Source organism: Eretmochelys imbricata, chromosome 6 (genome assembly GCF_965152235.1).
Source record: "Eretmochelys imbricata isolate rEreImb1 chromosome 6, rEreImb1.hap1, whole genome shotgun sequence".
Classification (NCBI taxonomy): Eukaryota; Metazoa; Chordata; order Testudines; family Cheloniidae; genus Eretmochelys; species Eretmochelys imbricata.
In genome coordinates this window covers 40,782,046-40,798,075 of record NC_135577.1, presented here as the reverse complement: position 1 = coordinate 40,798,075, position 16,030 = coordinate 40,782,046, and the positions used below count along the sequence as shown (strand labels likewise).

At 35.6% G+C, this 16,030-nt stretch overlaps 1 protein-coding gene across 1 annotated transcript in view; it reads right to left on the bottom strand.

Moving 5' to 3' along the window:
* The window catches only part of CSTF3 (cleavage stimulation factor subunit 3), a 76,270-nt gene that overhangs the window by 50,087 nt on the left and 10,153 nt on the right, over positions 1-16,030 (bottom strand). The window contains exons 2-3 of the mRNA XM_077818454.1: positions 11,431-11,532; positions 11,206-11,301 (exon numbers count right to left, since the gene is read on the bottom strand). Coding sequence (XP_077674580.1) covers positions 11,206-11,301; positions 11,431-11,532 — 198 coding nt within the window. The remainder of the gene's footprint in view (positions 1-11,205; positions 11,302-11,430; positions 11,533-16,030) is intronic.

Here is a 16,030-nt window from a genome sequence, read left to right as displayed (position 1 = left end):
ACTATGCCCATACAAAAATGCAACTTTAAACGTGTAATTTTAAAATTACTACCATCTTCCTTCTACAATCTGGCTAGTTTCTATGTTATTTTAGTGATAAAATTAGTAGGAACAAGTTTTTGTATGTTTGCCTAAATCAAACAAACAGCCATCTATATTTTGGTGTGGGCCACCAAAATAATCTTCTCTGAAGAAGTGGATCCCAGGTGCCTATGCTGGTGACTATGCATAGCTGCAAATGTTTACAAGACTTTTACAAGGAACAGGACAAGTCATCCCTCACTAAACATTGTGTGCCCATTCCAGTTAATTTTAGTATCTTATACTAATTTACTAGCATTAACTATTCTGTCACATCTCTATAATGCAGTCCCATTTTACAGACAGAAGCGAAGATGGAAAGGTTAAATAACTTGATAGAAGGCACAAAGGAAACCAAACTCAGAACCAGGATCACAACACAGGAGTTCTGTGGTCTTAGTCCCATATTTGGTCTTCTATCCCAGGTTGCTTTATGCTATTTACTTACACCTTCTTGTGATCAAAGATCACACTGTCTGGTCAGCAGAGAAGGCAGATCTAATAGAGGCACCCAGCAAGGAGGTAACTTGCAATAGTTGTAGCAACAGTAGTAGCCACTAGACAGTACCCCTTCTGCTCCTTAGAAAAACCCTGAATTGACCTGTGGGTCTGACAAACCCATAACGGAAGGCCAGGCTAGAACAACTGTAAGGTGGTGAAAAGGAAACACTGAACAACCCATGATCTTTACAGGGGTGGAAGACAGAAAAACAATCAGCAAATAAACTTTCAGTGCTGGCTATACGTTTAGATTTGAAGATCTGTTGCTAAAGGAAAAGGGCAAGGAACTATTTTTTAAATGAAAATGAAGTTAGTCCTGATATTTCTCAGCCCCCCAAAATCCTAATATATGGCATGCGTCTCAGGTGCCAACACTGGCTCTAAACTCACAATCCTGTGGTACCGTCCAGGGACTACACCTTGGCTAGGAATCCTGGCACCTTCCCCTTTCTCAGCAGCTAACGGTAGGGGCTAGGCAACATGAGGGTGTTGCTCTTCAAGTACACTAGGACCCATCCCTCCAAATCAACAAAAGCTGTTCATAGGTTGCTTATGTTTTTCAAACTCTGCCTGTGACCATGTAAGATATGAAAATTCACATTTTACAAGAATGCAGTCTGGATGACAGAGTAGGACAATCTAGTTCAGTCATTCCTTGCTTTGTATTCAGTCGTTTCCTACATGCTCTTGAGTTGTATATCATGTTAATAGACTATTAATTTTAGCCACTGGGGTGTATAAAAGAAAAATGAATGTAAAATGTGTCTCAAATTTTTTATAAGCTTATTACATGTAAAACCACCTGGATGGTGTAGTGCATATACAAGTTTTATCCCAGAGAGCCCATGATTAGATGTATTTGGTCCAGCCCCCACTCCAGAAACACACACAACTGGAACTAATCTAAGGTTTAAGGTTACAGGTTTGGTTGAAAGTTCTCAAAAACCTTTTCCAAATGTTGGGACTAAAAAACCTATCATGGTATATTTTCACCCTTTTTTTTTGTTTCAAATCATTTGTAAGATCCAACTAAGAGTAACAAAAAAAATCTAGATGAGTTATCAGAATAATCAGGATTAAACTTTTATTTTGTCCATTTAAATCCATGTATGTCTCCATATCCAGTAAATGGATTTACCAACACAGAAATCCAAAAAGATTCCTTAAGACTCCACAGAGGTAGCAGTTCTTTTTGCAGGGTAGGGGCCAATGGAAGGTTTTAATTTTTTAACCATACATACCCACAGCATATGCACGCACACACACACACCACTTAACCAGAAACTGAGATAAACTTTGGGTATTATGTACAAAAAATGGGAAAAAAAGTTCAACTCCTATTGGCTTCTTTAGGTATAAAGACAACCTTAATCCCCACCCTCCCACCCCCTCTACTCAGGAAATATAGGGAGGACCCTGTTTACCTTAGAAGTATTAGAAATGCCAATTCTTCACTGTGTTTTTGCTCAACTATGTCTTAAATAGCTATCACAGCCCTTAATTGAAAGGACAGGGATGCTGAATCTTTAAGAGCAAATAACTATTCTAGAAGTAGTTTGAGTTAAATAGGTATTTACAAAATAGAAGTTAAGATGCCTGAATAAAAGCCACTTCCTCTTGTAGATTTCACTTGCACAATTTATCTGACAAACATATGCTTTCCAGGCACCCACTGTGCATTCCAAAATGGACACTGGGCAAGATCTAATTTTTCTATTCAAAAATTAAGCAAAATTGTTTTTGAAAAATAAAAATTTAAGTAAGGCATAACCCTACTTTTTCCAAATCATCTTTAAATTTAGTTCGCTCAAAAACTTCCATGTTCCTTGTGTAGAAGAAAGTAAATCACGTTTTTCACTGCTGCTCTAGAGTCTGTCGACAACTGTATAGGAGAAACCTAACTCTCTCAGCTGAGGATAATTCATTCCCTGCACTCCACTGACTCTGGCAGATACTACCCATGTAATGCTTATTCACAACAAGTCTGTTGGTTTTGGAGGAAGGTAAGGGGAAGATGTGCAAGGAGATGGGAGAAACAGAAAGGAAGCTGTGTTTGTGCCTTGCCTTTGGTAAAACAGGGAAAAGTTATTTTCCTCCAAACCAAAGAGTAGTAAAGAAAAATCTAAATTTTATTTTGAGAGTCACTGAAAGCATCCCTTTCAAGCAAGTAAGGGCCCAATCCTACAAATACTTAAGCACATGCTTAACTTTATGCATGTAAGTAGTCCTATTGAGCTCAATGAGATTACTCATCTGCATAAAGATAAGCACACATTTATGTACTGGCAGGATTACATCCTTATACACATCCTCCAACAATTTTTAGGAACCATTAGTGACCCAGTCTCATTCTACAGAGCTGTTGATTTTGTACAGTAATAGGAAGAGAGTGACAGAACTTCATGAGTTTGAAATCCTGTACTTCTAGAAGAGAGACCTGAGTAAAGTTGTCCAAAACATAAAAGTGTGAGTAAACAGACAAACTACAAAACCAGTTAGCAACATGAAGCCTCTCACTTAAACCTAACAAACTAACCCTTCATACTAATGTTTCTTAAATGTATCTTAATATATATAAAAATATTACTACAACAGATGAACTGGTGTCAAAGTCTCAGACTGTCTTTTACTATGAATTTTGTACAATTAAGGGTTTAGGTGAGAACCTTATTTACCAGCATTTTGTAACTGAAGTTACTCCCCACACCAATGAATGGAATTTTCTTTAAGTGAAGCAAAATGTGTTCCTCTAATAAACTAGATTTCCACATTAAAATTCTCCTGTTTTCCATCTCATGGACTAATAGGAGATATGAGGGAACTGATGAGAGACTGAATTGCACCAAATTAGGAAGCTCATTGTGTGAAGAGATACTGCTTATTTAAGCTACTTAGAATCTACATCAAATGGGAAGCAAAAAAATGCAGATGTTCAACAAGTCACGACACTTAACACTTGTGTAATTTATTCAGAGGATCAGTTTGGGATTATTCACAATAAAACTGTCAGCCTACTGCAGATGGCTTGCAGGTGCTCAAATATAAGTTTGTTGACAATTCACTTGACCAAATTTCTGATGGCACAAGCAGCCATATTGCACTCAAAGTGTGTCCATACTTACAAAAGTTAGCTAATTTGATCAGAGACAAACAAAAGCACTATAAGCCCCAATCCAATTACCATAATGTAAATATTTACAAATAGATTGAGATAAGATCACTGAATTTTGCAAGAAATTTACAAAATATAATCAGCTTTCATAAACACAAACTATGTTGATACATATAAAGATGTTTGCTTGCTTTTTGTATATAAATATGTACACATTCACTGCACACATACGTTGCCATTTCTTCTCATGTAGGAGTTGCCTATATATATATTTTTTTAAAAGGAAGTCTGACAAACATTATGTTTTTAATCTCATAATAGTATAACAAATGTTTTATTATCAACTACCTGATACATCACCGCAAACTTTTTACAAGCTGGCGGTCACTGGACACGGGACATCATGTGGCACAAAGATTAGCAAAGCTTACTGCAGCTAGGGAAAAGATTCTGATGTCCAATTTTAAACAAGCGTAGTCATATCCTACAATGAATGCCATAACTGAATACAGTAAATCACATGACTGGTCATAAGTTACTGGCAGAGAGAGGCCACTGTGTTCCCTTCAACAGGTAATTCACAGTCCGCAAGGATTTGAGATATAAGAAAACTTGCACTATTCTAGTATGTAATGGGGCTATTACCTACATATTTTTAGCACAACAGGTGTGCAAAGAAATAGTAATGATATACAGTAAGTTTTTGGAAGTAGTCCAAGGAGTAGAGAGAGATTTGACCAGCTGATAACTGGAGTGAGGTACAAAAATGAGGGCAAAGACAAAATAAGAAGAAAGCTGGCTATAGTGGTCCCTTTGGTCCAGGTTCAAGTCAACAGACCCACCCATAAACACTGCAGGGCAGAGAAAGTTCTATACTATACTGAAAGTCTGTTGCAAATGGGAGCAGAAAGAGGCTTAACTTGTCCTAACTACAGAAAAGTCAGAAGTAGTATTAGCACATTGATGTATCAAAAAAGTAGTATAATGGCTAAACTTTTCACTGTCTACACAATGACAGGTTTCAGAGTAGCAGCCGTGTTAGTCTGTATCTGCAAAAAGAAAAGGAGGACTTGTGGCACCTTAGAGACTAACAAAATTTATTTGAGCATAAGCTTTTGTGAGCTACAGCTCGATGCATCCAATGAAGTGAGCTGTAGCTCACGAAAGCTTATGCTCAAATAAATTTGTTAGTCTCTACGGTGCCACAAGTCCTCCTTTTCTTTTTACTGTCTACATAAATTCTGTAAGGGGGTCTTAGAAGCTTTTGGAAATTGTACCCAGTGAGGAAAGCTAAATGCTTATGTTTTTCCTATTAAAATCAGAATAGAAAGATGAAGCTAATGGAGGTGTAACATTTCTACTGTAGTATGTTCGGTTCTAATTGATCTAGAATGTAGATATCTTTAGGAACAGTGTTCATCTAGCCAACCCTTATGAAGTGAACATTTCCACTGCCACACCAAGTGGAAAGAATACGGTTAAGAGAAGAGCGAATAACCCATTTCTTCATGCGAAAATGACAACATACTACAAAAGGAAGCCATAGTGATATTCTTTGATCATATCTTGTCCTTTCACCATTAATATTAGAAATATTGTCTATCCCCTTTTTCATTATTAAAATTTGTTCAATGAACAGTTATGTAGTAATTGATATTTATGGAAGGCAGATAAATACATAGTCTTCCACTTCAATATTGTGTATCTATTTTAAGTCAGGAACATTTTATCAGTTATGGTTGTGTGGAAAAGTATTTCTGATACTTCACAACTAAAAACATGTTCTGTTCACTTTGTAAATTGCACACCCTTATATTTACATATTGGGCAGAAGGGACAGGAGACGGACAAATTGCATTTGATTTCTAGTACAAGTCTACAATAATCACACAGACATAGAACAACATTTATTAACAAGAAAGGAACAAGTCCGTAAGAATTAGAAAAGATCACAAGTAGTACAGTTGTAAAGATTAAAAGCTTAGGACAGAAGTTTCCAACGTTTAGGATGGGCAGAAACTCTGTACAACATACTCTCTCAGCAACAAAAGTTGACCAAGAAAAATGCTTAGGTAACTGGAGCAGCAAGTTTTATATGGGTATATTTTTCAATTACTATAAGAGTGTTTACATAAATTTAGCAAACAGTAGTTATGTCTAATTCAGATAAGGTGTTGCCAATAAAGGAATATCAGTAGTGGAGAAGTCTACTTTGACTTTAGGTCACATCAGCTTCATCCTGACAGAAATTAGTTCAATTTTCCAAACAGGACACTGATTTTGAAAGTTTGTATTCACAATTTCCCTCTCCAGCCCCAAATCAAAGTATTAGGAGTAAGAAAATACTGTCAAGCAGAAAAAACATTTTAAACAAAACCAATCATTTTTCTAAATGATTTTATTAAAGTTACATTTTTTAAATGTACAAATATATTGAAATGATACATTCTGCCTAGTGTTCACACCAAACTAAATTACACGAGTTAAAGATACTCATGTATATGTTTATGTGGAAATGCAAAAGGCGTCAATCCTAGCCTTTTGTTATATAGTTCAAGCCCTCTTCCTTCTCCCATCTTCCCATAAAAAGAGTTCTTGTACCACATCTCTTGCTATTAAACTACATTTAAAATAAACTATGTTCATATTAAAATTACAAATATTTCTATTCTATTTATAAAAAGTTTTCTTTCTTTAGTGCAAGCAATTACACGCAATTCAAACTTGAGAAATTTATAACAGTGAAAATACATGAACAGCTGAAATACCTTACAAGCACATGGACTAGCTTTGCATTTATTAGTTTCTGGGTTTTTTTACGTGTTTGTCGGAACTGTATTGTGGTTGTGATTTTTAAATATCTTGTTATAGCAAACTTTTTGACCTCTCCCAACAGCAGAAAGAATGAACAAGGAGATACTGAAATAAACCCATGAAAGAATGAAGTTAGCATGGTGTAAACTTGCCCAGAGCATCCAAGGACTATAGCACAGGATCCTAAAATCTTTCAAAGATACCATTTCAAGTGTCAGAATTAGAATGAGAGTAATACTACTTCTCTAAAATATTGTAAGTATAGATTATTTCTAATGAATTGATTAAAAGGATTTTCTGCAGATCCATTTTTCCATGGGAAACTAGGAATGCAGGGAAATTTCTGAAAATTAAAAGGTAACTACACGTTTCATACAAGTGTTCACTGCTGTACTGTTCAAACATTTATGATACTGCCAACCATGTAAATTCTTCAAGTGTCTCAAAAAGGTAATTAAAATAATTCTAAAAATAACGATCTACAAATAAGTGGGTCATCTAGCCGTCTGGATCAAAATCAGAGATCATGGATATATATTATGCATTAGGTTTCATGGGCCCACATGGTGTACTTCATCAGAACATACATATTTTGCACATCTATAGCACCTCATTGTTTTATAAACAAGCCTCACAACAACCCTGTGAGGTAGGTATCCCCACTTTACTGGCAGGAAAGAGTTTAAATAACTTACCCAAGATGGCACACCAAGTCAGCTGGGCAGAAATAGAATCCAGATCACTGAACTATTAATTTAGGATGTATAGCATATGTGGATGTTTGAGACCGTAACGTGCTCCCTTAAAACTGTAAACAGAGGCATTTTTGTGGATTTATGCAAGCAGGTTGGTGGGAGTGGCCTTTTTGCCAAAAAAGGCATCAAGGGGGATAACCAACTATTTTAATGTTAAGCAACTGGAAAAAGATAAATTTCTCATCACTACAGTGGCTATTACTGTGCCATATAAATAATTTTCAAAAAAGATACAGTATATATTAGCGATTGCCTTTTTCTCAACTTGCTACAAAACAGGTTGTAGAGGATAGCCTACATAAAACCCCTGAACAAAACCGTATGGTCACAGACCGTAAGTGGTTCAACACCACCGCCTGATAAACTGTTTTTGCAGATGGAGTTATTTTTTCTATTGCTAATAACTGCCCCTCCCCTTCAGTCCCACACCCAACCGTTTCTTGAAGTCACTGCAGAAATAGGAACCAAAGTGAAAAGCAGGCTGTTTTCACTGCTAAAGGTTTATATTTTTGTGTAGTAGTTTTGTCTCCCATCAGTGAAGGGAATCAGAGAGGAAGTGTACTCAACTCAGATTAAGTCCAAACCTATGTTCAGATTCATTCACACACTACAAAGTCAGTAGTTTTCATAAAAGCCCACAGCAGCGTTCAACATACCAAAAAATGGTACTGTGAAGTATCCAATTTACTGCAGCACATTTATTTTCAAATTTTCTGGCAATAAATGTTACCATAGGTAAGTGATGAAAACTGCTTCATATAATATGCTACTATAGTCCACCAGAGAACACACTTGAACACAAAATGACAGGACAGCACTGCAAAAACATGTAATACTGAAGTTAATAAAGGTAAATATTTTAGTAGGATTTATAGCTCTCTCCAAAAATTACAAGACAGAGAAAAATGAAGTAGGGGAGAAAAGGATTTGTCAATCACACAGTCTCACATTTGTCTATCACACTAAAATATCAATGCTGAAGACTAATTTGAATTGCTTTCTACTCAAAGGTATAAAAAGTGACGTAAAAAAGGTCAATTCCTGAAATCAGCTAACGGGAGCTTTAAAAATTCTTAATATTTAAGACAGCTGAATTTTCATAAAGAAAATAGCTGAATATAGCTATTCCACTATATAGCTAACAGGTCCCAGAGGGTATAATCTTCACACTAACTTATTTCCCTATGCAATACACAACACTTAAATATTTGGTTCCTAAGTTTTTTCCTATATCATTCTGTCAAACTCTTAAGAGAAAGACTTTCACTACTGCTAAAAGTGAGAAAGCAAGAGAAAATTATTTGTTACCCTCTTTGCTTCTCTGTGATGTATAAAAGATAACAATGAAAACTGTGTTTTAATTTGAGATGAAAAAAATCTGTTTGTGTTTTCACATTAGAAATTCAGGTCTGGTCTTCCAGAAAAAATGCAGGTTATGGATGACTGAACAATTAGTAGGTTTAGGATTTAAAATACCATGGGAATGCAGCTCATTAAGAACTCCTCTTGATGAAGTTTCAACATGCCCACCCGCTTCTGGTCAGGGCTGTGAAATTCCCTATTCACATTTCTGGATCATTCAAGAAAAGCCTCCACCAAGGTAAAAAGACTAAATTTGATATGTCTGATATGTCTAAAGCAATAAACAAAGCAGAAAGGGTTTCAGATAAACCCTTTCAGGGTTTTCTTTGTACAATATAAAGCAACAAGAAAAGAATCCACAAATCAATTCTTCTAGCCCCTATCTCAGGTCACCTTTAAAATGAGTTTGTGTCAGTGTTAATTTAGGTTCAACTACATTGTTAGAAACATGTATAATTTTGCAGTTACTTTTTGAAGCTGTCTGTTCATAGCATACATGATGCAGTTTAAAGCAACATTTTGGCAGTATTGCCAAGTAATCCAATTTGTATGTTGATTCTTGTCAATGAAGTCAGAAGGGAAAAGAAAAAGAAGCAAATTAACTTATTACACTGAAGTCTACACATTAGCAGATAGAATTGTTCAGGTAGAAATGAACAATGCAGGTTTTTCACTTATATCACTAACTATATAGGTTAGTGCAGAGAAAGTTACGAGAAGAGAATAGGTCCAAATTTAAAATCAAAATTTTGGTTTAAAAAAATTAACTCTGATTTAAGAGAAATCAAGCTTAAAATGTAACATGCTCAAGACACCTCTGTCAAAATACTAAACCACATTTGTTTTTCTTCATCTTTTTGGAAGACTTAATTCTATCCTCCATTTATCCTACAGGTCAAGAGTAATTAAACCCTCTATATTCATAGCTATAGTTAACTCAATGCAGACTCATTCCCTCCCAAGTTATTATACAGTATGTTACTGAAATATCACCAGAGAGGTAGCTGTATCCTAAATTGTTTACGCTACAATAGTATTTGTGCTTATATATACACTACTAACATGTTCGCTAGTTAAAAGGTATGGCATTAAATAAATGGCAAGAGTATTTCTGTCAGGCCACTTCTGCAGAAGATCCAATACAGAAGTGGCTTGAGGCTTCTTGCTTTAATACAAGAATGGCTCCTGGTGACCCAAAAAGCAGCACAGATCAGGTCTCATTCATCTCTTAAGTCAGGGGCATCTCCAGTGAATGATAACAGTGCTAAATAGGCACTAATGATCCCAGAGAGAGAGTTCTGATGATGAAGTCCTGAGGCTATGGTCTTGATCCTGCAATTTAGATCTGCATGGTTGCAGAGGATGGACTTAGTTGCAAGATCTAAACTTAAGACTGGATAGGAGATACCCACACATGAATGTATTAGAGTACACACACCCACACATGTCCTATCAGCTGATACCTCACTAACTTCTACATATGATTGAAACAGTGCCAATTATAGGATATGTAAACAGAGTGAATATTGGAATTTATGTTGCATATTTTACACGTAAGTATAAGCAGTAATTCAAGTACAGTATGCAAGATTTTCAGTTACAACGGACTCATTAGTTTTATTGCATTACCTTTAAAACGTTTATCTAGTGTCGTAGCTAATCTGGACACAACTTATATGAAATAGTAAGGATTAAGCAATGTGGTTTGCCACTCAGATTCCTACTCACCAATCTGCAGACATTTATTTGTTCTGAGGTTAAACTAGCTCATTTATCACCTGAGGAACAGCAATTCCCTGCATTAGAGGAGTTTAATAAAAGACTTGTCTATATTTATCAAAATTTATAGCTTAAGAATGCCAGTGAAAATCATGTGTATCAGGATGAACTATCAATTACCTACAGAAAGTTAAAAAAAATATAATCAAAATACCCATACAAATAATTTCATGGCATGGCATGAAATAAAGACTGTTTGGATTGATCTTTGGGCTTAGCCAACTGGAACAAAAAACAGCTACTATTTATACATATAAAAATAGTTATGTAAGTTAGTTGGACTTTTGTTAGTTTAGTCAATATTTATGCATAAACTATGCATTTTCAAGATATTTCACATCAGAAATAATCTTCCTTCCCACACCCTCCCTGGAAAAGACTATTTCAGAGACACTCAAAATATCCTAGGAAGCAAAAATATTAAAGATTCAAACATTCACAGAAAGTAATTCAAATCAGTTTGTACATATGAGCAAAAAAATGAGCTCTAAATAAATGACACAGGAGGCAATAAATTGACACGACAAGTAAATAAAAGGCTAAAGCACTCCAACACCATTGAAACGGTTTTAATGTTGTTGCAATTCCATAATGCAACAATCATCAGCTCATAAAAAGACCCAAATACTCGAGAATTCATTTTAATTGCTCTTTTGCACCTATTTTACAAAATAAAGGCAAGATATCTTTAAAATCCTCCTTTACCTGGATTTATGTGCCTAACTTCAGTTATGTTTATCATAGAATGTAAACGTAAATTCCTATTAAGTGTTATATAAGAAAGAATGTTAAAATATTAACCTCTGCTTCAATGTACAGTTTCCAGAATCTGCCAGAACTGGGGAACTGGGCAACAAGGCGTTCATAGGTCTTCCGTGCTTTGTCTATAGGTTGATTCTAAAAAATTGAAAACCAACAAACAGCATTTACAATATTATGATTTATGTAAATGTTTATATTGACTTCCAGAACCACATAGCGTGAGTGGACCCATAGATAAGGAAATGTAATCCTATGTCACTAAACCTGTGCCTCTCGAATGAGAATGCTCCAAGCGTCAAGGTCATATGGATTCTCTTCTAATTTCTTTTCAGCCTTCTTCACTTTTTCTGGAACATATTCAGCAGCCTAGAAAAAAAAAAAAACAAAGTAGGAGCATAAGTGCCTGTAAGAGTCTGAAGAGTCCAATACTACCTAAAGCATAAGTTTAATGTCTTTTGAAAATACAGCATTTCACATCTTGGAATTTCTGATCTCCGCTGTTACACTGAAACAACTGAAGTAAAATGATTATTTTAATGAAAAGCAAATTTTCCTACAGAAACATTAAAATGTATTTCCCAACTTCCCAATGGCAAACTTCAAAATTTGATGGCTCACTGCCCAAACAAGAAGAAATAAGTTAAATAAATAACATGATAGTGTAAGGCTATGTCTACACTGCGCACCTTACAACGGCACAGCTGTGCTGCTGCACCCGTGTCATTGTAAGGTGTGCTGTGTAGCCACTCTATCCCTAAGAGTACCACCTTCAAAGAGGGGCGGTAGCTTCATCGCCAGGAGCACAGCTCCTGTCAACAATGCACTGTCCACACCTGCACTTTTCATTGTTAAAAACTTTTGTCCTTCAGAAGGGTGTTTTTTCACACTCCTGAGTGACAAAAGTGGCAATGTAGACATAGCCTAAGTCCATAAGCTTGCTAAAATATGTTCTGTATTTGTAATTCTATTTAACTGATTTATTATGGTTCTTAAAATGCAAAAGAACATGAATTTGAAGTTTAATTATTTTTACGATACAACTTAAGTGCCAAAAAATAGTTAATTAAATTAACCTTGCAAAAAATACATGGTCGTACTGCACATCCTGCAATTTTCCTCTTAGCAAGTTCAGTACCAAACTTTCAAATTGTCATACCTATGTTAAGTCAAAGCCATTAAACAAACCAACTTCTGTGAGGACCACTATTATGTTAAACTACAAATTCAGCTGATTTTGAGGTTGCTTTGTTCAAGCAAGTGTGTTTAGAAGTTATTTCTTTTAACAGTAGGTAAGGTTCTCACCAGCACCACTTTTCAGTAACACAAAACAGGTGAAGTGATTTGCTCACATTTTCCAAAAACAGTTCAATTTCAGTCAGAAACAAAATAAGGAAACTTTCAGCCTAAGCACTGGATGTTTCAGTAAGTTATGTCTGTGGGGAAAAAAGGGGTTATGATAAACTGTTTTTCAACCATAACTATTACTAAAAACTTGGTATTCTGTTATTTTTTTTCAAAATTTAAGTGTAACGACATGTTTTACAGCCTCAAGTACACAATACTAGTATATTTAAATACTTGACAACCATTAGCTTGCTAAGAGTTGTAGCACTAGACAATAGCGCTAGAAAAACTTGAAAGAACAAATGGGGATTTCCATTCTGAAGTTTACTTGGCATTAGATGGTTTAAAAAAAAATACAGACCTGCACAACCTAGGATTACAATGAAAAGAAAATAGGTAGCACACATAACACTTGGTTACGGAAGAGCAGCAGCTATCAGCACTTCATACCATCATTCAAACTTACAAAAGCAGATGATGACAAAGCATCTAAGAAGCACAAATACTGACAATACATTGAACACTAAATGTTGTTTTACTGTAAGTCAGCCAATTTCCATCCCCGTCACAGAGCTTGTCTACATCATGGGAAATGTGTTCTATGGAAGTGTGGTTTCTAAGGCACACGACACTCTACCACACTGACTGGTCTGTGTGGACCCTGCTGGTGTGCACCAAAGATTTTTTAGTGCATTTTAATGTTAGAATTGTTTCAACAGCACTACCATAAAGCACACCAGCAGGGTCTGCATGAACCAATTAATGCACAACATGTTAGTGTGCTTTAGAAAGCACACCCCCTTAAGAGTGCATTACCCCACTGAAGTCTCATTATTCCAAGAATATAAATCCAGTGAAATAATGGACCCCCTTGGAAGACCATATTCTGAGGCCTGGAAAGGAACAAGAACTACTGCTAGGATAATTTGCATGAGATTTTAAAAGCCTCAAGGAAATACAAAATTCTCAAAAAAATTGTTTTAATTAGAAATCCAAAAAAACAACACACTTTATATGTGCAACAAGGCTGAGTTAATGCCAGTGCAGGAACCGTAGCTTTTTAGTTTCATTGTTTTTTTTGTTTGTTTGTTTGTTTTTTTACTGTGCATTTCAAACATATATTAAGGTTCCTACGACCACATGATAGCTTCAAAAAGATGCATTTTAAAGTGTTTTTATTCATTCAGTGCTACCAAGTTTCATAATGCCACTTACATATTAACGATATATAACGTCTGAAATTCTTTTACTATATGAGCAAAATTTGATTTTCATTAAAACTCTATGGAGTACCAAAAACAAAGAAAATGTCAAGGAAGACATACTGACACCAGGAAGAAGGGACAGTAGAGAAGAGAGAAGTCAGTGGTAGATAGTGCTGCCATCTCTACATACAGATCTTTAATGTGAGTCTTCCCCAACATTAACCTGCTCCAAATTCACAGCAATTCATTCTGGGACACAATCACCATAAGAGCCCAAAACAGAACTAAAACATACCTAAAATGGTTAGTGTCATGAAGCAAAACCATTTTAATAGATAGTTTTTAAAAATTATTTGACTACAGGTGATGGAAAACAGGAGGTGTTTATAAATCTAATTTGTCACATCCCTACTCTTTCAGAGTTCTGACTTACAGTGCTGCGTATTTACTGGGAATCATAAAGTTTCTATTTAAGTCACCACTTAATTAGCTTGCTTTGCGCTTTTAAATTTAAAGTTCATTTTTACAGCACTTCCAAATGGACTCCTTCTGAGAAAATATACACAAAGTTTGTTTCTTATATTTGGAATTTACAATGAAGTCACAAACTTCACCAAAGCTTAGGCCACAGACACCTGTTTTTTGCCTTAGTGAAGCTATGAAACAACATGATAGGAATACAATTTGCTCCTGGCAAGTACTGTTTGCTTAGATCATACTATTGTTAATTTAAACCAAGTAAAATTTGTTAGTCTGACTGTGCTATACAAGCACAAAAATGTGCTATTTTATGAGGATTTAGTCTCTATAAACCTGTCTGTAGAGAAACAGGGTCCTTTTTAGGTTGGAGGATGGGCTTGCAAATCCTAACAATGACCCAGTAGACTTAGGAAACTCAAATAGCATGGTGCAGGATCACTGAAATTTGGGGGTAAGAAAAATGACACGCTTCATTGTGCTCCTGATGTTTTAACCCTTTAAAAAAATTAAGTCAATTTGACCTCAAAATGGCAAACATTCACTCAGAGCAGTAGCTACTGTACTGTAGTTCCCTATTTTGCTACAGAAGGCAACAAAGGGGGCAAATTGGTCTCTACTAACTGCAAATATGTAAGTCCCTGCCCATTCTACAATTTTTAAATTAAGTTATATTTTAAAGGTAAAAATTCTTCTATTATTTCCTATTCAGACCTGAAACTAATACTCAGCTTTGTCAGTAACATTTCTAAATATATTTTGACTGAAGGAGCGCTCTTAATTTGAAATCTATTTCCTATTTGATACTGTAACAGAGTGGAAACTGGAAGTACAAGTAGTATCAAAAAAAAAAAAAAAAAAAATCAATCCTTCCCTCAAGCAGAGAAGCTTTCCCCATTATCAGTGCATGGATTCTGCCGGAGCTCAGTTTGATGCTGTTTGACCTAAAAGTTGGAAGTAAGACACCACCACCTACCCTGAGAGGCAAGCTGAGTAACCAGTTCCCAGGAAAGGCATTCTTGGGTAAGAGCAGCCCACTTCAGTGTAATTGTGTACAGTCATTTTCTCCTGTATAGTCAATGACGCCCCTACGCCACAATCAGTTACACGTTTAACTTTACGCACAAGTAATTCCAGTTAAAAAATGGAATTACTAAAGTGTGAAAAGTTAACCATAAACATAACTGCTTGCAGTAAGAGCTTCAGTTAATCAGTTTCTCCTTTTATTTGTGTGAAGGTGAATTTTTTTTAAAAATAGGAAAATCCTGCAAAGCCAAACACAGATAGAAACAGTTGTACCTACAACTAATTTTAGTTTTCAGGTTACTCAATTTGAAGTTCATAAGGACCTTTTCAAAAGATGATCCAACATGTTAATTCAAAATTGAGTTCACCTCGAAATGGGTCAAATGCTCCACTGAGTCTGGTTAATGTGGGGAAAAAACAAGCCATATTTCAGGGCTAAACTTTATTTTGAATTTTCTTTGGCAAGTCATTTCAAGGAAAAATTCATTCATATCCATTACTAGATTGCCATCAAGAGCACTCAACAGTTTGACCCTCAATTTCCTGATCCCACAGCATAGTAGACTCAAAAGTGCATAACAGAATCAAAACCCAAACAACCTCATTCATATTTGAGCTCAAATTGCATTTACTGAAAGGTGTCTGGCAGTTTAAAACCTCCTCCTGTTCATGTGGTTTAAATATGGTTAAACTGGTTCACATGGGCAGGACATCAGTTTAAACAATCATTCACAACAGCGGATTTGAGCTTTTTAAAAACCACTTAACTTTTCTGAGTGCCTTATTCGCAGTAGTTACTTAAGTCAGCCCAG